This window comes from Hyperolius riggenbachi, chromosome 7 (assembly GCF_040937935.1).
Source record: "Hyperolius riggenbachi isolate aHypRig1 chromosome 7, aHypRig1.pri, whole genome shotgun sequence".
Classification (NCBI taxonomy): domain Eukaryota; kingdom Metazoa; phylum Chordata; class Amphibia; order Anura; family Hyperoliidae; genus Hyperolius; species Hyperolius riggenbachi.
This window is the reverse complement of record NC_090652.1, coordinates 86,708,987-86,722,529: the sequence shown is the minus strand read 5'-3', so window position 1 is coordinate 86,722,529 and position 13,543 is coordinate 86,708,987. Positions and strand designations below refer to the sequence as shown.

The 13,543-nt window shown below is 43.1% G+C and overlaps 2 protein-coding genes across 20 annotated transcripts in view; one reads left to right on the top strand and one right to left on the bottom strand.

Moving 5' to 3' along the window:
• The window catches only part of ASB8 (ankyrin repeat and SOCS box containing 8), a 183,269-nt gene that overhangs the window by 77,711 nt on the left and 92,015 nt on the right, over positions 1-13,543 (top strand). The gene's annotated exons all lie outside the window — the stretch shown is intronic.
• PRR35 (proline rich 35) overlaps positions 4,153-13,543 on the bottom strand; it is a 157,063-nt gene continuing 147,672 nt past the window's right edge. For both annotated transcript variants that reach the window (XM_068244228.1, XM_068244227.1), the window contains 2 exons: positions 11,040-12,620; positions 4,153-7,514 (listed from right to left, as the gene is read on the bottom strand). In XM_068244228.1, coding sequence (XP_068100329.1) covers positions 6,878-7,514; positions 11,040-12,523 — 2,121 coding nt within the window. In that variant the 5' untranslated portion in view covers positions 12,524-12,620 and the 3' untranslated portion in view covers positions 4,153-6,877. The remainder of the gene's footprint in view (positions 7,515-11,039; positions 12,621-13,543) is intronic.

The following is a 13,543-nucleotide window of genomic DNA, read 5'->3' as shown; positions in this document are numbered from 1 at the left end:
TAGAGATGGCCGAACTGTTGGCTGGTGGACAGTTTTCAGCTATTATGAACTGTTCGCCCACCAGCGAATACATGGCACGTAGGATCCTCCCCCCATACATCATCATAGAGTCAAAAATTGACCCCTCACCCCAGAGTCATCAGACACATGGCTGCCAATCAGGGATCCCTCCTGGACCCCCCCCCCCCATAAAACGCCAGCATGGCAGCCATCCCCCCCCCCCCCCCAAAAAAAAAAAAAAAAAAACACCTGAGAGACCATAAGTGGAGTCCCTCTTCTATGTGTATTATGGCTGTACTGTAGCCCCTCTCTTTCATGAACAGCTCCCTTGCGCATCAATTTCCCTCTTTCATGAGTTGCTCTACTTTTTCAGCCTCCTCTTTCATAGGTTCTAACCCCTCTTTCATGTTCAGGTGCCACCTTGGGTTGTGGCCTTTCTAGAAATCCAGCCATCTGCCTTTATACTGTGGACGTGTTAGTCCAGGATGCGCTAGTTATCGGAACTACTCAAGAATGTGAGTAGCTCTGAAGGCTGCAATGAGGAGTGCTAAAGACCTAAAAGAATGAGTAATTTCAATGGAGGATTGCTCAGGCACAAAGGGGTGGACCAATGACCAGGAAGGCTCTAGGGTATCTAGAGCCTCGCATCTCTATAGAGCATTTCTTCTTGAAATAAACTAGAACTGTCGCACAAAAGATGCTAGTAGGGAAGTGGATGGACTTGCCCATTTGAAACTGCCAGAGCTTACTAGAGCACAGTTTTGGAAAATGAATGCAGTAGAATAAATGGCAAGGCTGCTTAGTACATAGCCTGAAAGGTGTACAAATGCGATTGGGACTCAATCCCTCAGGCAACAGTTTGGGAGCTGAGTGCTTTACAGGGTCCTTGCTCTGCTATAGCAAAGCGACACATCTGTTACTATGGTGGGGGGGAAGGACGACTCACAGTGCATGACAGAGTGGGCTAAGAAGGGGAACAATGGACTTGGCCTCTGATTCTTGTTTAAAATGTACCTTTTATACTTACCTGGGGCTTCCTCCAGCCCCCTAGAAGCTGCTCCATCCCTCCCTGTCTCCCTGGGCTGTTCCTCTCCCCCACTTAACGGCCCAGTACTCTGTCTGAGTTGTGCTTTGTTGTGCAAGTGGGGACTGGCGCGTTCTGCGCCTGAGCAGTATTTACAGAATACTCCTGGCCACTGAGGCACGCATGTGGCTGGACCACGCATGCGCAATGAACTGCCAGAGTACCAGTCTTTCTAGCTGGGTACAGGAGCATCCCGGGGAGATGGCGAGGTATCAAGCGGTCTCTAGGGGGCTGAAGGAAGCCCCAGGTAAGTATGGAACCTGAAACTTCTTTTGTCTCAGGTTCCCTTTAAATAGCCCACATACCAGACACCTGTACACATGCTAATTTCTTAGCTGCCATGGTGAAGAACAGCCTAGCATATGGGCGAGGCTTTACCACTAGTTTACCTTTTGTGATACCACTTCATGATCACTGTAATTGCCTGCTCGTGAGTTCTGATTCCTATCTGGTGTTCACCTTTGCATATTTTCTTTCTGACAAGGTAATGGAAGGACTTAAATCCCACATGGGAATGCTGTGAACCAGAATAGTTTACTGTGATTGGGTCTTGTGCTGTTTTTTGGCTGTTCCTATTTTGTATATCAAGTTGAAGATTCTTCTCACCTTCCATAAGATGCGGTTGCTGGGAGACAATGCAGGAGGAGGAGCTACTGTGGCTACTGAGATGTGGTGGTTACCTGTGATTGGGTGATCTTTCACCCCCTCCTGCCAGAGCTGCTCTTCCAATCAGATTTTGCTTAAAATGACCTTAAATTCCTTTCAAATCTGCCCATTGGCAGTTCTAAACTTTGGAGCAGCTCCCACCCTTCCTTTCCATTTGTATTATTTTTTCCTGCACCCTTTTCCCACAGCCGCCACACTTATTGGAGGGTAAGGTCTTGAACAAAAGTGGGAGGGCCGTGAAGGTGAATATTACAGTGGTAACTTATGGTGGTTGTTTGAGTCATGTGACCAAGCACTTAGTGTAACGTTTATGGTTGGTTAAAATTTGTTTTATTACATTCTGGTCCGTGTTTGGTAAACTCCTGGTAAACAAAGGGCCAAGGCTTATACATGCCAAATAAGTGTGGGTGTCTAATTATAGAATAAGTTAAAGCGCACCTCTAGTGTACAAAAAAGACAGAGGTACGCTAATGCTGATAACAGGGTCAGTGACTCTATAGATGAAAAGGGGGCAATTGCCACAGGGCCCCAAAGACTGTAGGGGCCCCCACGGTGTCTCCTCCCCCAACTTAACTGTGCTCCCTGGGGCCCCTCCAGTTCGAGTATTGTCACACCTATCCCTGTGGGGCCCCAGGAGAGCACAATTAAGTTGGGGCGGTGATCTGGGGGGCAGGGGGCTTGGGCAACTGGCTCAGGGGCCCTAGGGGGAAACTTGGCTGCAAGAACAGGCTCCTAATTTTAGTGTCTGTTGGTGGGGCCCCCAGGTTTATTTCACCCAGTGGCCCCATTGTCACTAGAACCAGCCCAGGCTGATAAATTACAGTAACCGGCATGTCGTATGTGTAAAAAAACATTGTAGTTGCGTAGTGGTTAGCTCTCTCGCCTTGCAGCGCTGGGTCCCTGGTTCGAATCCCAGCCAGGGCACTATCTGCAAAGAGTTTGTATGTTCTCTCCGTGTCTGTGTGGGTTTCCCCCGGGCACTCGGGTTTCCTCCCACATTCCAAAAACATACGGACAAGTTAATTGGCTCCCCCTAAAAATTGGCCCTAGACTACAGTACTTACACTACATAATATAGACATATGGCAATGGTAGGGATTAGATTGTAAGCTCCTTTGAGGGACAGTTAGTGGCAAGATATATATATATATATATATATATATATATATATATATATATATATATATATACACACTGTACAGCGCTGCGTAATATGTCAGCGCTATATAAATACTAAATAATAATAATAATAATAATTTTAACGGATTATAGAACCAGCCAGGTTCTGGCACGCAGCTCCACCCCCTTGGCCAGAAATGTCTTGGCCTTTCTGTATACCACATAGAGAAAGGCTGCTGACGTGGGGGGGGGGGGGGGGGGGATCATTGTGTGAAATTTAAACTAATAGTAAGATAAAGGCTTCCAAAACATATGCGGTTTACTTGCATTGCTGATTTTAGCACTGTTTCATGATAATGAGATTGCATCACATAAAAAAAGTAATGATTTATCATTATCCCTACTTTTCTCCACCCTGTGATGATTACTGAAGCATTGATAAGGGCTGCACAGCGATAAGTAGTGCAGAGGGACATTTTACAACAAGAGTGAGGGCCCGTTTCCACTAGAGCAAATCTGCATGCGTTTTCTGCATGCAGATTCGCATAGCCAATAATAGTCAATGGGCCTGTTTCCACTAGTCATTAAAACTGAGCGTTTTAATGTGCAGGAAAAATCTGCACAGCAGAGCCATCAGAATTTGCACACCGCAAGGCTAGTGTGCGATTTGCCTGTAATGTAATTAATAGGAAATTCGCATGCGTTTCTGCTATGCAAATTTTCATGGAAATTCACATACATTTTCATGTAAAATCAATGTAAAAGCACACAGGCATTGATATGGTTAAAATCGCATACCTACAAAGATACACGAAAACGCATGTGAATTCATTTATGCGTTTTCTGCAAAGAAATCGCACAGCACTAGTGAAAACGGGCCCTAAAGAAGATCTGGAAAAGAGGCAGGGAAGGGAACACTATGCTAGCAGCGACAATGGGCAGGGGTCGGCACAATTTATAGGTAGTTTACAATTGGAAAGCAAAGTATGGTACAACTTATACTGGGGTTAACATGCCAATATCGAGAAAAGCTGCACCTCTCAAACATGTACTAACCAGGAAACCTCCAATTCTAAAAGAATAGTGTGCAGCACACACACCACAACCACCCAACTACAGTTAGCCCATGCTAAGCCAACGCCCACAGGTGCTTCTGGGTCCATGCTTATTTACAGCCTTTGGTTAATGTATACAATTTTCTTTAGTGTCTGAAGTCAGTTCTTATGCAAGAACACACACAATACTACATTTGAAGTTGTATGAATCTTTTCATTGACATAGTTTTACATAATGTGACTTAGTATCTCATTAACAAATAATCCATTTCATATTTACATTACAATAAATAGAGAAACCTCCCACCCCCTGATATTCTTTTCTAAAATGAGACAGTTTTCAAGTCAAACAAACAAACAAACAAACAAACAAACAAACCTGTTCTTGGTTATCTATGAGTTCAGTGAGCATGTAATGTCGCCTAGTAAATTAGCATATACCACTTGGCAGGACTGTGGTGTGGCTAGACTCTGGTGAAGGAGTTGTGGGAACCTGTCTATTGACAGTCTATAATGGAAATTGTTATAAACAGACTCTCATGGTAGCTTTGCCACTGCCAAAATAAGTTTTTGGTCCCTAAAAACTGTATATTTTAATTCTCAGCAAAAAAAAAACTTCTAGCAAAAAAAAAAAACATTTCTGGAATGAACACAGGTTGCTGCAGCATGCAAATGTGGCACAGCTGGTGGTCGTGATGGGACATCTTAGACGGTGCTTCTGATTATACCTGCGGTCACTTGAGTCCTCTGTGCGAATCTGTTAATGGTGGAGGACACAGGACTATCGGTTACTGTTGATTGAGATGCACATCTGGCTATCTAAACTAATATATTGGGGCACCTAGATACTTAGTTCTTCTATATGGAGGCATGTGGCTACTTAATTCTTGGATCTGAAGGCACATGGCTACTTAATTTTTATCTGAGGACATATTGCCATTTAATTGTTATCTGGTTGCACGTAGCAAATTAATTTTATATCTAGGGAGCATATTTATTGCAGGGAGAACAATAACTACTTAATTCTGGCATCTGGGGGCACATGACTACTCCATTCTGGTATCTGGTATCTGGGGAATCAGTTGGTATCTGGGGAATCAGTTGCCTTAATTCTGGTGTTTTATGGTCACACAACTGTCTAATAACTGTAGCGTGGCCCACAGATAAAAGCCAGACTGCCTGTATAATGCTTTACGGTTTCCAGTTGTTCGCTGTACTGAGAATTTTCAATATACCTGACTATCCTTCCAAACACTAAAGTGGGAAGCCGAGGAGGAAGAGGGTTACGGTACCTAATGCTTTACTCTTCCTGGGGCCTTGTATGGTCTTAATGTGTTTCTGGTCCGAAGTGGTTCCTGTTCAGCTCAGAGGTTTTTACAGTCAGAATCATAATGTGACTTTCACAGCTGGCAGATTATGGTCATTGGTCTTTTGTTGATAAGGTACTCCAGATATATCCCCAAAGGTAGCTTCAATTGGACACCTCTAGAAGATGCTTCATCACTTCAAGCAAGAAACTTAATAAATCAATTGCCTAGGAATCTCCTTCACTCATTAGAAATTAAGAGGAACTCTGTAGGCAGAGGTGAAACTGTGGTCATATCAAGGCCCAGGGCTATGGGGTGCCCCATGTATGCAGAGTTATAACTGTGGTCGTGTTGTATTGAATTTTAGGATCAGCACTACTGACCATGAAGACTGTGAAAGGGCAGCTCATCAACATTAATATTGCCAGAAAACCAGCACCATGGACAGGGGTGGGATAACTTTGTTGAATAAAGTCAGTTGATGGCCATCTGCTGCCCACATTGAGGGAGATTGTCCCTCGATCGGTCTGACTGGCTTTGTTCTGCTTGGTTGCTGTACCTTGCCATTTCACATAATGGGACTGGTTTGCCAACTAAAATTACGGTACTATCAACTTTTTCTGGTCAAATATTCTATCAGAATCATACTTAGATTTTCACTGGAAAACAGCATTCAGAGATTGAAAGTTTGAATTCAAGTTTGGCAGATCATTAAATTTACCCCAAAGCATTGAGGTTAATATGCCAGGATAGGTGCAAATAAACTGGAACACTAGTAGCAGGGCTGGTTCTAGTTGTAATGGGCCTCCTGGGCAAAATTAACCTGGGGGCCCCCCAAATGCCCCCTGTAAGCAGCATTAGGGGGCATTTATTTCTGACAATAACTCTGCTCAGGGTCCTGGAGCTGGCTGCTGGGCTCTCCCAGGTCATCTTCCAAACTATATTGTGGTCCTCAGGGCCCTTGCAAAGTTTTCAGCAAAGTAATTACTCACCTGACCCTGATGGCGCGCTCCTCCAATAGTCTGTGCGCTCCCATCTTCATCCTCACAGAGGTGCTTCTCCGTTGTGACCCTGCGCATGTTATTATGAAATAACATGCTGCTGGGTCACTGAGAAGATGGGGCCAGTGGGGATGAAGAGGGGAACTCACAGACTAACAAAATAATATGTGAGTTGTTATACTGCTGAAAACCTTTGCAGGGGCCTGGGAACCACAGTAAAGTTGAGGGAGGCCTGGGGGGGGGGGGGGGTGTTTATGGGCTGGCAGCACTCGGGGGCCCTGGGGAAATTGCCCAGTTTGCCCCTATGGAAGTTCTGACCCTGATTAGTGAAGGTTTATGAGCAAATGCTTCATTTTGCCTCCAATGTTCTTTTCAGGGGTTTATTGCACTTACTTTGATAAATCAGCTTCAATGTGTTCCGGCAACAGTAATTCTTATATCGCTTTTGGTTGAAAACCTATTAAGATAATGAGATCATTCATTGAAATCTCTAGTTATCTCTATTTTTGCAGCTTATATCAAAGTGACATGAAATGCACATCATTCAGTCTCAGACAAAGTCACTGTTTTTACTTCTCCATATAGGAGTTTTCCTATAACTCTGCGTTGGTGGAAAACATTGAGATCGTCAGCAGTTCCTGGACTTTAAACATTTTCCATTTGCAAACGCCCCCTACTGAATCCCACACCCACTCCAACCCCCTCTTCCTGTACAGGAAGTTGAGGTGGCATGACCCCAGCACTACCAACTCTGCCATCGGGGCACAGCAAGACGCTAGAGTCAGCTTCACACTTGGTGGGGCGGACATAACAGGTTGCCAACTCCGGTGGCAAAAGTTCCACCTTGACTACTTGCTTTGGGGAGCACTCAGGAGAAGGAGGTGTGCGATGGTCTACACTTAGTGGAACTTTTTGTGGATCTTCTTTGCTGACATCTTCAGTCCTTTTGAGAGAAAGATCTAATGGACCTTCATGTGGACTGGATGCCTTCTCCAGGGCATGGTGGATGTGCAGCAGCTCCAGTCTGATCTTGCCAAGTTGTTCTGACAAAGTTTTCTGTCTCCCACCATCATCAGAGGTCAGGCAGGCTAGCTTCCTCTCTACCCTCCCGTATTCTTCCAAGGTTCTCGAGAGGTCTCCAATGAGCAGAGAGGCATCCGCCACTGCAGGTTCTGTATTTTCTGGAGTGGGGTTAGAATCTCGCCTCCTCTTGCTGGCAATGGCTTCTAGAATTGGACTTTTCTCACACCAATGATCAGGAGAGGTGATGGGCGAGCAGGAGCTGATAAAAAAGAGAGGGAAAAGAAATAGGTGATTTGGCCTAGGACAAATGTACAGTGACTTCAACATACTGGCAGTATATTCCAAATGCACACAATTCGATGCAATTCAAATCTGAACTTCGGGCTCAGCTAAAATATTTTCATTCTTTTCCCATTACTTATTAAAAATGTGATTGTTTTAAAGGCTATAATCTAAGTTCATTTCACAGCGGCATCATGGTAAGAGATAATAGGCCTGATACACAAAAATCCGGTAATTTTGCTGAGCACAAGCAGTATATGGCAATTTTACCAGTCCTATTGGCAAGGGAACATCTCTCGTTACTCTGTTAGCGGCATGCATGTTACAGCAGTGATGCAGATGTCGTTATGGTAATGCACAGTGTAATGGTCATTACCATAAAAATGGAAATGCCTGTGGTGTTATCAGAGTAACAGACTGCTCCCCTGGCATTAGGACCAAATGGTGGTCACTTGAAGTGGAGACCTATACTGACTATGAAGGCTGTCACTGCTGATCTTCTTCTTCAAAACTTTTTGGTAAGCTCTCAAGATCTTTTCCAGAGCTTACTGAAATGTAGTTTGAGCATTTTGTAAAGCAAGAGGCATTAACCTTGTGATAGAAAGAACACTCTAGAGCAACAAAAGCAGTCTTTTCTTTAGGCTTCTTGACTTAAAGAGGAACTCCAGTGAAAATAATGTAATAAAAAAAAGTCCTTTATTTTTACAATAATTATGTATAAATAATTTAGTCAGTGTTTGCCCATTGTAAAAGATTTTCTCTCCCTGATTTATATTCTGACATTTTTTACGTTGTGACATTTTTACTGCTGGCAGGTGATGTCACTGGAAGTAGCTGCGGCTTGCTTTTTTTGGTAGTTGCAAACAGCTGTAAACCGCTATTTCCCACAATGTAACGACGTTCACAGACAGGAAACTACCAGGACCATGGTCCTCACAGTATCCTGTGGGAGGGGTTCCACCACAATATCAGCCATACAGAGCCCCCTGATGATCGGTTTATGAAAATGAATAGATTTCTCAAAATCGCCAAGTGCCATTTGGCTTTGGAATAAGAACAATAGGTCCGGACCAGTAACTATTAGACTCCTAAGTCACCCCTAACACAAGCATATCTTTCACTTCTTCAGATACAGCTTTTTGTCTAGTTTCAGGAATTATTTAAGGTTTAAACGTAACCCATACCCCTGGATCTGTCACAAGTGTTTTATTTTGGTAACTCTGGGAGAGTGGGGGAGGTAAGGGGTTAATTTAATGGGGGATTTTATGTATTTTTATTTAATTTTAGATATGTAAGTGTAATTTTACTATTTGGCCCCTAGATGTCCCCCCCCCCACTTTATATTCCTGCGCACTGTGAACAGTACACAGGAAAAGTGTTTTTGTGTGCATTTTCACTTTCATTTTATCAGTGACTACTGGCATCTAATTGATGCCGGTGATCATTGATAACAGGCATTTTAATCAGTGAATGGGAACTGTGTTTCCATTCACTGATCAGTGTACTAACGGGCGGCAATGAGAATGCGCGGCTTTTTGCGGCGAGGTACATATATCTATGCTGCTGATGCCATTTATAAATACCAGCGGGGTGTAGATATACTGCCTCCACTGCAGTTAATGGTTAAACAGCATTTTTTTCAAGAAAGAAATCAGTACATTTTAGTGCTATGTGTTAATTCAGACTGCTAATTAACACCCCAGTATCTCTGCTCTTCCTGTATCTGTAATAAGCTGCGTGGAGCAGGAAGCATTGCAACTCTGCAGGAGAAAATCCCTACAGTAATCAGAAACTGACATGCGTATAGTACTGTGCTAGCAGGAAGGCTGAGCTGTGCATGTGGCTGTCTTAATTTCTAATTATTCTTGCAAAATCTCTTGCAATGTACAGATTTGAACTACATTAACCATAGTGTTACACTGTATGTTTTGTTCCCACTATAGGTTTACTATAATGTAAAGGACAACCGAGGTGACTTGTGACAAGATGAGATAGACCTGTATTTGTACAGTGCCAAGCACACAAATAACTAGGCTGTGTTCCTTTTTTTTCTTTCTCTACCTGAAAAAGTTAAACATCAGGTATGCAAGTGACAGTTTCTGCCTGGATCGGACGGGGTCAGGCTATTGCATAACCCTCACTGATAAGTAATTACAGCCATAAAACCCTTTCCTGTCAGTAAATGGCTTCTGAGAGCAGGAAAGAGATAGCAAGGGTCAATAATTCACATATATGAGCTCTGGCATACTTCAATGAAGGTGTCATTGAGCAGAGACACAGTAAACACTTAAAAACTAGATTTAAATACAGTATAAAATAAAACTGTGGGGTGTCATTTTTAGGAGAATGAGGATAGATACAACTGTTTTTCTCACCAGTTTATTTTCACCTCAGATGTCCTTTAAGCTACTTGCACAATTTTTTGTGATTGGATTAAGTGACAAGAAACAGATTTGTTGCTTTACAAAATAGCCCTGTCCCATAGTTTACATTCTAGCTTATTTGGTTGGACAGATGATGATGTTACTGTTGCTTACAACTGCCAGTGTGGACTGGAGGGGTAGTAGTAGTAGGCATCAGTGGCAAGATCTCTGTATCTGGACATCCTAGGGAGGAGGTCCTGTTGACTTTTTTTTGCATTTTGGGGGGCAAGCAGATAAGTACACTTACATGTGTTACTACTGTTATTCTTTCTCTATAATGAAGACTGCAGTGACCCTGAGTTCCCAACCTTTGAGTTCTTTAGGCTGACAGGTATGACCCAGAGAAAATATAGCTTCCAAAGACTACTTCCTGTCCACCTCTCCTCCAATGACGCAACATATTGCAGTCAGGGTGTGTTCCATTTGTGAAGCTCATAGATTGTGACTGTGAGTAGACTGTTCACTCAAACTATAGGTCTATTTTAGTCACGACTCCAGCGTTCTTATCACAGGTAAGAAATGTACACACACAAAGGATTTGCGCAATTCTCAATTTTACTTGGTAGCGCGCCCAGGCTATGCATATGCATAGGTAGGATTTAGTTAGTGTTAGGTCCCCTCCCATGGAGGAAAGACTTCTTCGACAGTGGGAGGGACAAGTACTTAACAAGTTGCATGCAAGCTGTTATAGGAAACTAACATCCTCCAAGTGGTAGACAGGTCATGTGTGTATGCTCAGTGTGTATTTTATCCCATAAGTGGGGCTTGCACTCTTTTGCAGGTAAGCACTCATCTGTTTTTAAGTAGCGCTGTTCATTTCTTTGCTATGTTTTAATTTCATTCTGGTCAGCTGCTCCCACTTAACAGTTTTGCCTTTGGTGTATATGCAGAGCCTCTGTTTGGGTTCAAGCTGCGTTTGTAGTTTCTGGGGGGGCTCAGCGCATCTCTGAGCTGAGGCCATTCAGAGGCGGCCTGGTGATGCGCTGATCCCACTTTTTTACACAAAGGATTCACTCATCAGTCTAAGGTTACGGCTGTTACCTAAAGAAAAATACATTATTCTGAATGATAAATATTACCTGCTATGGAGTGTTCTTTCTCCTTCCAGGGATGTTGTTGTCTGGTCTGTTATAACATCTGGGCTCTCTCCATCTAACCATGTCTTTCTCTTGAAGCATCTTGTAGGGCTTGCCTTTCCCCAAAGATACCCATCTGTTGCCCCTTTAAGAGTAGCATTCTCATTTATTCTGGAGCCTTGGACCCCATAAACTCCCAGAATCTCTTTGTGCTGTTGGATGAGTTCCCTTACTGTTTGAGGTACCCATTTTGATTCACTTTCTTGTGTTGACTTTTGGGCTACCGTTGGTTTTTGAAGTTTTTCACCTGGCCCCCATGAGAGTAGGCTATTAGTTTCTGGGGTCTTGATTAAGGAGGTCTTCAGAGGTTCCACAGGTGTCTTTGCCTTTGGAGTAGCAACTAATGGCGTGTTAGCTGGTTGACTTTGGTTGACTGGTTTTCCTGCAGTTTTGCTGTCAGATGTACCTAAAGTATGTTCAAAGAGCAATGGGTAGTAGAACTGGGGGAGGAAGGAGGACCTTTCAGTATTCTGTAATGCTTGGAAATGGGAAAAATGTGCAGGGTGCATTAGCTGGGCTGTGGATGTCAAGAAGGGTAGCTGTGCTGCACTGCTTGTCATGGTTGGGTTTAGGTATGAGAAGAGGTTGCTATTTTTTGGGTAGTTGAGGCCCAGAAACGAGAGACCCTGATGTTCTTGATAATCGGCGTATGTTGGAGGTGGGTAGCAAGGAATAGTATTAGCTCCAATGCATCCTACTGGTGTGTCAACTGAAGTTTTTTTAAGTGTGTTGGTCAACAGTTTCCACTGATCTAGCCGAGAGCTTCCTAGGCTGTTGGAAGATTTCCTGGATACTTTTGCAAATCTTTGTTCCTCTCTGTCCTTTTCGCAGTGTCCTCCCAAAGAGAAGACATTTGTGATGATGAACTCTGGCTCACCTTCTTTACTTGACGTGACCTTCTTGCTTTTTTGCTCTGTCACATCATTAACATTGGCTTCATTTTTGCTCATGTTGACCTGTAGAGTAGGTAGACTTTTGCTTTTCTCCTTTCGAGCTTCACTCAGTGATTCCTCTTCCTCTTCATCTTCTAGCCTCTCATCATCATCATCTTCTTCTATGAATTTTGGAGCATCTGAAGATGACTTTTCCCCGGTTTGTCTCAGTTTTGCACTGAAGTCTGAAGAATCACAAGCATCTTGTTTGTCTATATGTGCTTCATGATGCAAGTTGACCTCTGGGACGAGGAAGTTGTTCTTCTTGTAAGGCCAATCAGACTCTATAAGGAGGGACAGAGAGTTTTTACACAGGCTGTACTTCATGTGGTTGTAGAGGTGAGACTTCTCCATGCAGGTGAAGGGACACTGAAAGCATTTATAGTTGTATGGCTTCCCCCATGGTCGAGGGATGTAATGAGGTTTTTTGGGTTTGCGCTCTTTGTGCTTACAACTAGAGTTTAACTTGCAGGCAATCTCTTCTTCCTTAGACATGGCTTGTGTCTGATTAGACAGCCAATGAGCTTACGGGTTAAGCAGTTGCACTTCCAAGTTTATGCAGAGTTTTGTCATTCAAACAACATTAATGAACCTGTAGTGAGAAATCACATAAAAAAGAAATATTTTGTTATAAGCCGCAACATGTTGAAGGAAAACAACAGTAGCCTCTTTTCAGCTTCCTTGCTACCCTCTCCCCCCCATCTCCACTAACGCAACAAGATATGCATAACGTTTTTAAAGAAGTTGTATATACTGTAATAACAGGGAGATGCAGAAATTTCACTTGACCTACGCTGCTCCCTGGTTGATTCATCCAACAGATGGGTTCCTTCTCATTATTCCTGGGAGCCTTCCACGAAAACCACACCCCTCCTATGTCCAAGCCACTCCTCTCTGTTCATACCAATGGAAGGAGAGATTGAGTGGTAGCTTGACATGCCTCTTCCAGCATCCTGATTGGCGGTGGTAAGTGGCAGACTAGATTACTACATATAAATTATTACACTATCATCATGACATGAGCTGAGTACATTTTCTAAAGTGGTTTTCACACCCCTGCTCTGTTAACACCGATGGTCTGTGTTCATGTTGACCAGTGGGCAACACTGCAGGAAGAGTAACATGATTGGTCTCATTGTTTATGACTGGGCTAAATAGATAGATAGAAACTGTATATTGTATTATTATTGGCATTACTATTACTGGTGGAGGTGGATCTAAAAAAAAACACTTAACCGGTGGGGTTATTAAGATGGCAGCTGCCTTTATAAATGGAAAGTTGAATGTAAACTGCAGAACTAGAAAGTAAATATTTTTACCAACAAAAAAAAATTCTTGAAACATTATTACTCTATTAATAAAAGGGCTAGGTGTCTGATGCAGTGTGGGATTGTAATAAAACAAGGCATTTGAACTGCACCATCCCCTCTCCCCTTCCCCTACTTATTTGTTACATGCAATGTTTTAACTTACTGACACAAAAAGCCTATGGTGAGGAGTGATTGAAAGAACTTT